General features: G+C 37.0%; 1 protein-coding gene across 33 annotated transcripts in view; it reads right to left on the bottom strand.

Annotated features, from left to right (window-relative positions):
- LOC123764935 (microtubule-associated protein futsch) overlaps window positions 1-14,102 on the bottom strand; it is a 229,995-nt gene that overhangs the window by 55,172 nt on the left and 160,721 nt on the right. For 32 of the 33 annotated variants that reach the window (XM_069333230.1, XM_069333222.1, XM_069333231.1 and 29 more), the window contains 2 exons: window positions 12,519-12,669; window positions 6,259-6,440 (listed from right to left, as the gene is read on the bottom strand). In XM_069333230.1, the coding sequence (XP_069189331.1) occupies window positions 6,259-6,440; window positions 12,519-12,669 (333 nt within the window). Of the gene's footprint in view, window positions 1-4,059; window positions 4,194-6,258; window positions 6,441-12,518; window positions 12,670-14,102 lie in introns of those variants that run through there. The other variant, XM_069333235.1, reaches the window with a different exon arrangement.

Consider the following 14,102-nt stretch of genomic DNA (forward strand, 5'->3'; position numbering starts at 1 on the left):
TTTATATATATATATATATATATATATACATATATATATATATATATATATATATAAATATATATATATATATATATATATATATATATATATATATATATATATATATATATATATATATATTTATATATATATATATATATATATGTGTGTGTGTGTGTGTGTGTGTGTGAGAAAGCTGCATAAACGCGCAATCCATATATCACTAAGAACTCTTTGACCCAGCCAGGATTCGAACCCATGCCATCCAGGATCACCCCTAAACATACACAGTACCGTGACCAGAGACGATCATTGGTGCGGTGGTCATGGTACTGTGTACGTTTAGGGGTGATCCTGGACGGCATGGGTTCGAATCCTGGCCGGGTCTAAGAGTTCTTATATATATATATATATATATATATATATATATATATATATATATATATATATATATATATATATATATATATATACATACATACATACATACATATATACACACAGTACATATATATCCTAGTAGCCAGAACGCAGGGCTAATATGCAGGCCCAATTTTCCTAATAAGCCAAGTTTTCCTGAATTTATATATTTTTCTAATTTTTTCTTATGAAATGATAAAGCTATCCATTTCACTATGAGTGACTTATTTTTTTTTTAATTTGAGTTAAAACTAATGTGAATATATGACCGAACATAATCAACCATACCTAACCTAACCAAATCTATCTTAACCTAACTTAAATAAACATAACTAACTAAATAATTTATGTTCTTAAAATAATATAATAATAATATTTCAAATAAACCAATTGGAAACAATTTTTTGCAAATAAAGAAAATCACTCAGCCTATTAGGCAAATCGGGCCTTGCATAGTAGATGGTACAACTACTAGGTACAATGGTACTAGTACTAGGTACTAGTACTAGGTACAACACACACACACACACACACACACACACACACACACACACACACACACACACACACACACACACACATATATATATATATATATATATATATATATATATATATATATATATATATATATATATATATATATATATATATGTATATATATATATGCAACAATGATCACAAAAACACTGATCCAAGTATGCAGAATAACCACATGTGAAAAAATAGAAAATGCTTAACGCGTTTTCGGCTAATTCGCCTTCATCAGAGCAAAGTAGAATCAAATTTGATTCTACTTTGATTCTACAAAGTAGAATCAATTGATTCTACTTTGCTCTGATGAAGGCGAATTAGCCGAAAACGCGTTAAGCATTTTCTATTTTTCACATGTGGTTATTCTGCATATATATATGTGTGTGTGTGTGTGTGTGTGTGTGTGTGTGTGTGTGTGTGTGTAATTACCTAAGTGTAATTACCTAAGTGTAGTTACAGGATGAGAGCTACGCTCGTGGTGTCCCGTCTTCCCAGCACTCTTTGTCATATAACGCTTTGAAACTACTGACGGTCTTGGCCTCCACCACCTTCTCACTTAACTTGTTCCAACCGTCTACCACTCTATTTGCGAAGGTGAATTTTCTTATATTTCTTCGGCATCTGTGTTTAGCTAGTTTAAATCTATGGCCTCTTGTTCTTGAAGTTCCAGGTCTCAGGAAGTCTTCCCTGTCGATTTTATCAATTCCTGTTACTATTTTGTACGTAGTGATCATATCACCTCTTTTTCTTCTGTCTTCTAGTTTTGGCATATTTAATGCTTCTAACCTCTCCTCGTAGCTCTTGCCCTTCAGTTCTGGGAGCCACTTAGTAGCATGTCTTTGCACCTTTTCCAGTTTGTTGATGTGCTTCTTAAGATATGGGCACCACACAACAGCTGCATATTCTAGCTTTGGCCTAACAAAAGTCATGAACAATTTCTTTAGTATATCGCCATCCATGTATTTAAATGCAATTCTGAAGTTAGAAAGCATTGCATAGGCTCCTTGCACAATATTCTTAATGTGGTCCTCAGGTGATAGTTTTCTATCTAGAACCACTCCTAGATCTCTTTCTTTATCAGAATTCTTTAAAGATTTCTCACATAATATATAGGTTGTGTGGGGTCTATGTTCTCCTATTCCACATTCCATAACATGACATTTATTAACATTAAATTCCATTTGCCAAGTGGTGCTCCATATACTTATTTTGTCCAGGTCTTCTTGAAGGGCATGACAATCATCTAAATTTCTTATCCTTCCTATTATCTTAGCATCATCAGCAAACATGTTCATATAATTCTGTATACCAACTGGTAGATCATTTATGTACACAATAAACATCACTGGTGCAAGAACTGAACCCTGTGGTACTCCACTTGTGACATTTCTCCATTCCGATACATTGCCTCTGATTACTGCCCTCATTTTTCTATCAGTCAGAAAATTTTTCATCCATGATAGAAGCTTACCTGTCACCCCTCCAATATTTTCCAGTTTCCAGAACAACCTCTTATGTGGAACTCTGTCGAAAGCCTTTTTTAGGTCCAGATAGATGCAGTCAACCCAGCCATCTCTTTCCTGTAATATCTCTGTGGCCCGATCATAGAAACTGAGTAAATTCGATACACAGGATCTTCCTGATCGAAAACCATACTGTCTGTCTGATATTATATCATTTCTCTCCAGGTGTTCTACCCATTTAGTTTTGATTAGCTTTTCCAATACTTTCACTATTACACTTGTCAATGATACAGGTCTATAATTGAGGGGGTCTTCCCTGCTGCCACTTTTGTAGATTGGAACTATGTTAGCCTGTTTCCACACGTCTGCTACGATTCCTGTACACAGGGATGCCTGAAAGATCAGGTGAAGTGGAATGCTGAGCTCAGATGCACATTCTCTCAGAACCCATGGTGAAACGCCATCTGGGCCAGCTGCTTTGTTCCTCCCGAGCTCCTTTAGCATATTTTCCACTTCATCTCTAGACACCTCTATCCGCTCTATGTTGTTCTCTGGAATTCTTATTGTGTCTGGTTCTCTGAAGATTTCATTTTGTACAAACACACTTTGGAACTTTTCATTTAATGTTTCACACATTTCCCTTTCATTTTCCGTGAATCTGTTTCCCATTTTCAACCTCTGGATATTATCCTTTACCTGCAATTTGTTGTTTATGAATTTGTAGAATAGGCCCGGTTCTGTTTTACATTTATCTGCTATCCCTTTTTCAAAATTTCTTTCTGCCTCTCTCCTTACTGCTGTATAATTGTTTCTCGCATCTTTGTATCGCTGGTATGTTTGGGGGTTTGGCCTCTTCCTATACTGATTCCATTTTTGTGTCTTTTGGTCTCTTGCCCTCTCACAATTTCTGTCGAACCAATCCTGTTTTCTGGTCCTGCATCTCTGTTTTGGTATGAATGTTTGTGTGCCTTCCTCGTATAGTTTTAAAAATTTGGAATACATTTCATTTACTTCCCTGCCTAGCAACAATTCTGTCCAATTACACTCATTAAAAAAATTTCGAAGTTCCCCATAGTTGCCTCTCTTTAAATCGAGTTTATCAACTGTTTCAATGTCCCCATTTTCTTCTAGATGATATCTTAAAGCATATTTAATGTCTAACAGGACGTGATCACTCTTTCCCAAGGGAGGAAGGTACTGGATGTCAAAAATCTCTTCTTCTTTCCTGGTGAATACTAGATCCAGTACTGACGGTATATCTCCTTCCCTCATTCTTGTGGCTTGCTTTATGTGTTGATACAAGAATGTCTCCAGAATGAGGTTCACAAATCTGCATGTCCAAAAGTCCTCCGTTCTTGCTTCATAGGCCTCCCAGTCTATTGCTCTAAAGTTGAAGTCCCCCAGTGTGTGTGTGTGTGTGTGTGTGTGTGTGTGTGTGTGTGTGTGTGTGTTTGTTTGTAGCGCAGTGAGAAATGTAAAGCATCTCTTCTCTTACAACACAAAAGGCATAACTTCAAACATAACTTCCAACTTTACAAGCTGTTCAATAAAAATCACAAATTTTTAATAAAATGAATCATAATTACTGTATAACGAAGCTGCACTTTAGATTACTTTCACTCTTTAGATAACTGAGGTAAGGGTTACAGAAACACTTACATGCATCTTCCAAATTCTTACCAAAAGAACTTATCTTTTCAGTGAAACATTTGAGCTATACAGTGTTATAAAGGCAGAATATTGGGTATCTAAACTGCTAGTGCCACACCTACCCCATACAGCAACACCTACCAGCTGTAATGGTGATAAAATAATAACAACAATGTTAGTACATGTATAATTTAATAAAAAAAACTTAAGATATATATATATATATATCACAAATAAGAAATAAATAAGAAACATATAAGCTACCTTCATTGCATGTGTGAATTAAGTGCAATTAACTTTTCATTAAATAGAGAGTAGTGAAATTAGTAAGAATAGGAAATAATAACTTATCCAAATACCGTATTAGGGCAGCGTTACTTAATTTTAATGTGCGTATTTTTACAAATACCGAACAGGTTATCTCGGAACTGACAGTTGTCGAACAAAGTGATTCAAATGTAAAAGGGATTATATCCTAACACCCATGTAAAATGTTAGAATTTAGTCTAAAAATAATATAATACTATAAAATGATAAAAATATCATTGGGCACTCTCCAAGAATCCACATTTTAAACCATAAACGATCTTGGAATAATGCCTAGGTATTACTGTTTGGGATAATTGGTTGTTGTGGTGGACTTTGATAAATTTGAGGCTTCTACTGAGGAGTTATGATGAGATGTTGAAGTTCCATCAGTTGACAGAAAATTAATAATCAGCATGTTATTTATAAATAGTTGGCAGTCAGGCTGCAGGTTGTTGGTTAAGGGAAACCATAAATTGCAGTCAACAGATGAACATAAGGGAAGAGATTGTAAAGGAATTTGTCAGCTCTGAAACTGAAATAAAACAAAGTAGATCAAAGCAAATCAATAATAACTAGTGCTTCTAAAGGGGTAAAAAAGACAGCATTGAATGTAATGAAATGCCAATTTCTGGGTGAGCCCCAGTGGCTCCTTGAAGGTACCATTTCTGACATAGGTGTCAACTACCAGGTGTCATCAGTCGCAGAGTTCTCTGGCATACCAGGGACCCAGATCTTAGTGCACTAAAGTGCAGCACGCATGAAACATGAATGAAACCAATGCTGCCCCAACAGCCAATACGCTCCTACTGGAGAAAAGATGGAAGCCTAAGACACCAGACTAAACCCAAGGTTAAGACCACATAAGCGAGGTAGGAGCATATCCCGAACACTCCAGGGAAGAAAACCCTGGCAGCACATGGGCAGCACTAAGGAGTGCTCAGGGAAGAGAACCCTGAACACATACAGCTCCAATTGGTCAAAACTCTTGGCCCACACACACACACAAAAGTGGAAGGAACAGCTACCAATGTAAAAAGAACACATAGAAAAAATACACTCGGGCCAGAGCGATAGTGGCAGACCCGACACTGGTACACATGGTGCCAGTGCCATGTGTCTTTTCAATTTTCAAAACATTTTCAAGGTGCCAAAAAAATATTAGAAAGTTTTCTTTTACAAACAGAGTGGTAGATGATTGGAACAAGCTAAGTGAGAGGGTGGTGGAGGCCCAAACTATCAGTAGTTTCAAAGCATTATACGACAAAGAGTACTGGGAAGACAGGACACCCTGAGCATAACTCTTATCCTGTAACTACACTTAGGTAATTACATTAGAGAACCGATGGTGGAGTGACCTGTGGTGAGCAGTGGCCTGTCACCTCTTCCCCTCCCCCCTCCCAATGGGGTAAGGGAGGGGGCAAATGAGTGGGTACTTGTATATAACACTTTTGATTGTTTGTTTACATAGTTCGGCGGAGTTCTATGACTGTTTTCGAGTTTGCAGGTCTCGAAGGCAGATAGCTGTGGTTTGTTTTGTCTCTCTCACTTTCTGTGTGCTTTCCACAGTGATGGTATAAATAAATACATGCCATGGCTTCATGCACCTCTGCGAGGGGGCCAGGTTCTGGCTCTGGGCCCCCAGTAGGCCAATGAATTATGCAATTGATCGCACCTGGCATCAGCTGCCATCTATTCAACTTTAATAGATGTCAATAATATGTTATGACATAAATTGATAGACGCTACTATAGAAAATGGTAGCTTCAGGGACTCAAATAGGGTTCCTCCAGAAAATGTGGTTGAAGGCCCCACAACAGGGAATGTCCTTGGTCACAATAGAATTGGCAGACATGAGATGAAAAAAAAATATTAAATTTAATTTGAATAGATTATACTTTACCATCTCCAGGATTTCATCCTTGTACTTTGGTTTTCTATCAGTTTCTTCATCATCCTCATCCTCTTCACTATCATCCTCGTCATCTTCGTCTGAATACTCTTCATCTGAATATTCCTCCTCGTCAGAATCATCCTCGCCTTCTCCTTCAGGAGGAGGAGTAAACCGCTTCAGAGGTCGAGGACCTGATGACAATGAAAAATTGCTCATAAAATGACAATATACAGCAAGATACTCATCTGGTCAAATTTCTTCCTTGATTAAAGTGAATCTTTGGCATATCACTGAATAGTGTCTAAGAATTTAATAGTGTATGATGCCTATCTTTAACCCCAGCACTGTGCACCTGTTTAATATGACAACTCCGTGGTGAGCATGTAGAAAATTAAATTTTACCTTTATAATACTGTTAAAATGCCTTCCCTGATCATGGGAAAACTTACAAAAAACCGGAGTTGAATGTAATGAAATGCCATTTTCTGTGTGAGTCCCGAAGGCTCTACAGAACTTACCGGGCTGATATGTATGTATTAGACCCTGGTATCAGTTAATTTAATGAAGTTCTAGCCTACCGGGGACCACGAGCCAGAACCCGGCCCTGTTAGAGAGGCATGAGAAGCAATGGCCTATAGAAACCCCCATGTGGTTGGAAGCATTCTCTGTCTGCCATCTACCGGATTAGGCATCCAGAAAGATAGGCGTCCCCAAAACAAACTACAGCTGGTTAAAAATTGCAACCGAGAGTCAAACTAGCAAGCAGAACTCCCCAAACCGAAAACAAGCAAACAAACATGACGTCACCATTGCCTCCACGCCGCTGTCTGTGCAGCTCCCCCTTTGCCCCGGTGGCTATCCAGCCCCAGTTCAGAGGCTGAATGTCAAAACGCCGGGAAATGAATGAATGTCTGCTGAATGTCAAATCCACCCTCCCCGGAGGGTGGGAGGATTGCTGGGGAGAATTGCTGTATTATTGCTGTAATAAATGATGTATTTATTGCTGTAATAAAACACCAGAAAATGGTGTTCTATTACATTTAACACTATCACGCTCCCGGCAGAAGGCTCTTTAACCCTTAAATGGCACATAGCTATATACCATTTGACACCCACAGGCGCATACCAAAAAAAAAAAAAAATATATATATATATTTTCTTCCTAACCTGTTAATTTGTGTTCACTGATCACGGGAAAAATAATAAAAAAATCGTAAGTGACATATATTGCCTGCTATAGGGTGGGGAATTCTGGCAAAAAATAGGGGCTGACTCAGCATGCGTCCCAGGCGGTCTGTTGATCGCCAGCTGTCAGGCCGAAGTTGCCACAAAGAGATAATTACCTAACTATTTCAATGTCTCTGATTGATTTTTCGTAGTTTTTTGCTGTAATATTATTCAATAGTGTGTAGTGTGATATATTTTTTATAATAAACTGAGTAAATCATCGCTGTACTCAAAAATATGGTATGCATATTGTTGATTCAATTATGTTCATCAGTGAACAAATACTTTGCCGGTTATTACACTATATACACAGGTTATATATAAGTATATGCATGTTTCGTTCACCATAATTGTACATCAAAGCTTGTATGGTGAGTAAAGGCACAAAGACGTAGGACCTCACACAGTCAGCTGATGGCTGCCGCCCTCAAGGCCAGACGCACTAATATTTCTCCTACAACAATACTGTTTGTGGTGCTGTTATGCAATATGCACACATTATATATAAGTAGCTACCTGTTTTATTCACCATACTTGTACAAGTAAACTGGTATGGTGCCCAAAGACCATCGTGGTCATCAGAAAACATGGTAAGTCCTGCAGACGACGCTCCACCCTCACCAAAATGGCGGCTCCAAACCTTCTCCTCTTGCTGTTTATATCCTCTATACACATGTTATATATAAGTATCTACATTTGTGTTCACCATAGCAAACCACTAAGCTGGTATGGTGAGTGCAGTCAATAAAAGGTGGCCACAGACAGTCAGAAGACATCGCCACCACCCTCCCTCCCACAGCATTACTCCTCCCTCCATGGCGCACAGCGCTAAATATCACCACAATCCTGCTATTATCAGAACCCTGGTCAGTTTTATCACAGTCAGGGGTCTTCTGTAATAATATCATCGCTACATAATAGCATGAACAAGAATATTATGGCATTTTTAGGCGATGCTGTGGTCACAAGCTGAACAGCAGTGCTGTGAGTTCATGCTGCGTGCGTCAGGCTTGGTTGCTCACTCAATACTGACGTCCCTAACACCTGGGAGTTTGGCCCATGATTTTTTTTAAAAATGGCGTCTGTTTACAAGAGCCCTGATGAAGGTGTGGTGAACCCCGTGTATCCGCGGGCCATTTAAATCTTGCGTAGTACTCCAAAGCATCACATGATGCGATGCGCAATTTACTGCAAATCGGTCAAAGCATCATATGATGCGATGCGCAATTGAAGGGTTAACTTTCCCCTCGTGCGCCAGGCATTTTGGGTGACCGCGCGGCGACACTGAAAAGTGTACACTCTTTTCGGTCTGCTCACCTTAATTTTCCATGTATGTATTTAAATTTGGTATCAATTTGTTCGCAAGAAAATGTTCTAAAGGAATGAATATATATATATATATATATATATATATATATATATATATATATATATATATATATATATATATATATATATATATGTATATATATATATATATATATATATATATATATATATATATATATATATATATATATATATACATATATATATATATACATATATATATATATATATATACATATATATATATATATATATATATATATATATATATATATATATATATATATATATATATATATATATATATATATATATATATATACATATATATATATATATATATATATATATATATATATATATATATAAATATATATATATATATATATATATATATATATATATATATAAATATATATATATATATATATATATATATATATATATAAATATATATATATATATATATAAATATATATATATATATATATATATATATATATATATATATATATATATATATTTATATATATATCTATATATATATATATATATATATATATATATATATATATATATATATATATTTATATATATATCTATATATATATATATATATATATATATATATATATATATATATATATTTATATATATATCTATATATATATATATATATATATATATATATATATATATATATATATATATATATATATATATATATATATATATATATATATATATAAAATTTCACCACAACCGATGTGAGATCCGCACCAAATAAAAAACTATGGAGATCGTTAACCAGGAGCGCCAAACAGCGATGAAATGTTTATGCTCTTTTCAGGTTTGTCAACCCCAGAATTGTTCTACGTCATTAATTTTGGTATCACTGTGATCGCAATAAAATTCTGTACACAGACATATGAAAATAAAGTACAAAACATGGGCATGCCCCACCCGCAAGCCCGTGGGAAGTTGCCCAAGGGTTACCCGCTACCGCATGCCCAACTGCACATCGGCTACACCCCTACTGAAAAGTTTATACTCTTTTCATGTTTTTGACCGTAATTTTCGATGTACCTGTTCGTGTTTCAATTTGGTGTCAATGTGTTCTCAATGAAATGTTCTAGAGGAACATATGTATAATATGTCACCAAAGTTAACGTGATGCCGGCACCCAATAAAAAACTAAGTCGTTTGTTAGCCGTGCACGCCAAACAGTGCGAACATGTTGCTACTCTTTTCAGGTTTATCAAGTCCAAACTTGTTCGACATCGTTCTTTTTTGTATCACTGTGATCGCAATAAAATTCCCTACGCAGACATATGCATATAAATTAGACAACATGGGGGCGCATAACCTGCAACGACCCCTAAAGTTGCCGAAGTGTTACCCACTAGAGCATACTCATTGCCACACCCGCTACACCCAATACACCCGACAAACACATACAGTTTGCTAACAAAAGTTTTTGCGCTACATTGTTCATTATGGAATCAAATTATTCGCAATAAAATGCTGTAAATAGAAAGACAAATATAAGCAATAACAACTGCAATATATATAAGCAATACCAATAACAAAGTATAAATCGGTAAATTGGAAATATATTTATAAAAACTTATACAAAGTGTTTGTACTTACCAACGGAATGATGATGGTAGAACAATAAGTTGAGCACTTTGTGATTGTGACTGTTGAAATCAGTGTCCTGTTCTTTCCCCTTAACAACTGTATCAATATCGGATAATTCTTGAATCAAACCAGGGATTTTTGTTGGTGTAAGACGAACGTTACAAAATTTCTTGTAGAGCATACATATTCTATCCTCTTTGGTTGATTTCTTCGCTGTTTTCAGCGTGGAACTGCTCTACCCTAGACCCTGATCCATCGTGTAATGTATATTATGTGTGTGAAAGACACGCGAACCAATACAAATGTCGATAATAACCGAGATTTGCACAAGTTCGGGATGCGAGCCAGCGGCGCTCTGGTTACGAGCGTGATAAACAAAGCACTAGGCCCACTGCATGGCTTGACGACCTAGAATGCCACGTGGCATATGGAGGAGAGTGGGAAGACAATGGCGCTCAATTTAAAACCACCTAGAAGTTGATTGGATGAAAATTTAATTTTTTACAAATATTTTAATGGATGACGTGCACGATAGTCATCGGATTACATTAAGGAGAAAAACTTATGATGATAATAGGCATCATAGGAGAGCGAAAGTGTTAACGCTGGTTTTCTTTGGAGAGGCCCTCTAGCTCCCCGGAGCTACATAACCAAAGACAGGAAAAAAAAAGGGACTTACCCGGGAGGCGGTCGACACTCGCTCCTCAACCCGAAGTCGAGACAACTGGCTGCAACTTGCGACCCAAGGTTACACTTGCTAGAGTAGGGCCTGGAACATTTACAAGGTACCATGCTGCCAGGACCCCTGTTCAACTGCCAAAAACCCCGCGCCTGAATGTCAGCCCAGGACATGTTACCAAAAACAGCAGCCAAAGCCGCGAAGTTGCAAACGTCATGGGCACAGAGATAGACTGAATGACTGGCTGGACTGAATAACCCTGTGGATGACCTAGGAGACCAGCTCCCTGGAACAGGAAAGGAGGGAAACTGGGTCCACCAAAGCGCGTGCCCAGCCACCAAGGTCGTGGTGCACAAGTAACGGTGAAGAGCCACAACTGGACACAATACATGATGCCCCTTCCCCCTCCTGGGGAGGGGGAGCTGTGCAGATAGCAGCGGCGATGGTCATGTCATGCTTGTTTGCCTGTTTTCAATTTGGGGAGCTCTGCTTGCTAATTCAGCTTACAGTTGCCATTTGTAACCAGCTGTAGTTCGTTTTGGGATGCCTACTTTTCTGGGTGCCTAACCTGGTAGATGGCAGACATAGAATGCTTCCAACCACATTGGGATTTCTATAGGCCACTGCTCCTCATGCCTCTCTGAGGGGGCCAAGGTCTGGCTCGTGGTCCCCAGTAGGCTAGAACTCCATCGAATTGACTGATGCCAGGGTCTAATACATACATATCAGCCCGGTTAGCTCCTGGGAGCCAGAGGGGCTCACCACAGAAAAGTATATGTATCTTACTTTGGCTATGGAAACAAAAAAATATTGTGGTGACATCACTGACTCACACTCATTGAAAGATGAGATAATCTTTGGAGGTCAACTGGGCCAAGACGGGGCAGCAGGAGTTGCCGAGAATATATTTATACTGATTTATTTCTCTGATTTTTTGCATGGGAAATGAGGAATTATTGCTGATGTCTGAGACAAGAATGTGTGATGTTAAAATTATGGGTTAATGGGTTTTGTGAGATACTTAAGCATTCCTGGCCAATTCCTGGCCAGGAATTCCTTCCATTCCTGGCCAATTCCTGGTTGAAGAGTGAAGTGCTACTATATACTGATGGCACCTTTTAAATGTGTAACATATTAGAAGAATTGCAGGTTATTAAGAATTAAATAATCAAATAGGATATGCAGTATAAAGAAAAGAAAATGTAAATGAAAATATACAGGTAAGAAAAGAAGATACAGAGATTACAACATCTGAAATATCTAGTAATTTCAGTTAAACTGGATGAATGTATTTTTAGATGCATAAAATAGATGGCAGGCAATTAAACGATGCTGATTTGACTAAATTTTAATAAATAATCCATAACATTAACATTATATAAATAATATATACCTCTGTCTTCTTCTTCAGATTGCATCTCCATTTTCTTGAACATGGCAAGCACACTTCGCGTTTTGCGACAATCCACTTCATCTTGATAATTGTCTGTACAACGGATAAGGTTAGGGTCACGCCCCAACTCCTGCTCTTCAACATCAACCCCCTGAAAACAAAATACATTATCAAATGAAATTCAGATGTATTGTTAAGTTTCAGAAAATATCTATACATATAACTGAATTTTGAATGGAGAAGGATGATAAAAATGTGATTAGGAAGGATCATGTCGGGTCTGGAATCTATAATCATTAAAAAATTACAAATAGTAGTGTTCGCTTGTATTATTGGACAACCGGTATTGTCACTCACTGTAGTGTTAGCCCAAGTCTTTCTTTACTACAATATAAAATGTATTCTGAAAAGTTAGAGAAATTTTTTTAAATTAGTATCTGATATGTTAAAATGAAAAAGAAATTAATATATTAATGGAGTGCATTAGTGCATCAAGATTATAGCTGTTAGAATAAAGTGAAATGATATGCTGAACTCATAATTGTTTTTAGCAACAAAACAACAAAATATTCTGTTCCGTACTTCCAAAATTGTATTTGATAAAACTTAGAATTCATTAAGATACTGATATCATCCTTGTGCATAGAAACATTTAAGAATTCCAACCCATTTTGAAATAAAATAATACTACAGTAAAAGTTTAAACAGTTTATTAAGTTATGAATCTTAAATAGCTTTAAAAGTAATGCTAAATGTTCATATTTCTATGAGAGAGATCCGAGATGAAGACCTTAAAACCAAACTATAGGTGGGAAAGTTCAGTTTTAAGAGGAGTGGGTACACATGTTGATGAGTCGGTATTGAAGCACACTAGATGAAAATGCTGAAGGGTAGGACATGGGGCCAGTGTACCTGACAAAGGATTCAGTGTGTGTGTGTGACAATGGCCTCAGTGTATGTGACAATGGGAGTCAATGTATGTGACAATGGAGTAAGAGTATTTGACGAAGTGCCCAATATATGTGACAATGGGCTCAGTGTGCAACTTGTCCTCCTACAAAGAACATCGCATTTTGATCGTATGCATTACATAAGGCCAAAAATTGTCGTACTAGAAAATGGAAACGGCTTGCGAAAGTGACGTACTGTCCTGTTTTCTGTTTTGGGTCCTCTGGCAAATTAAGAGAGGACACTCTAAATTGACAATTTTCTTGACGTTGGGAAACCTTAGGAGGATGGGCTGCAGAGTAAGTGACAATGCCAAATGTATATGACAATGAGCCCAATGTATGTGAAATTGGGTTCAATGTAAGTGACAAGTGGCTCAGTGTATGTGACAATGGTAAGCTTCAAAATGAGGAATCCAAGAAGAGTACATTTTCCAAATAAAAACTATAAGAGGTTATATACACTGAAAGGAATATATAGGGGTGGCACAGAATGACAGGAAGAGCAATTGTTAAGGCAGACAAAACATAAAAGAATCATAACAAAAAGATAGGAAGAGGGAAATATGCACTGAAGAACAAAAAAGTCCAAATCAGTCAATGTCATGTAAGGCAACTCAGTGGAACAGAAGTGATG

This window comes from Procambarus clarkii, chromosome 29 (genome assembly GCF_040958095.1).
Source record: "Procambarus clarkii isolate CNS0578487 chromosome 29, FALCON_Pclarkii_2.0, whole genome shotgun sequence".
Classification (NCBI taxonomy): Eukaryota; Metazoa; Arthropoda; class Malacostraca; order Decapoda; family Cambaridae; genus Procambarus; species Procambarus clarkii.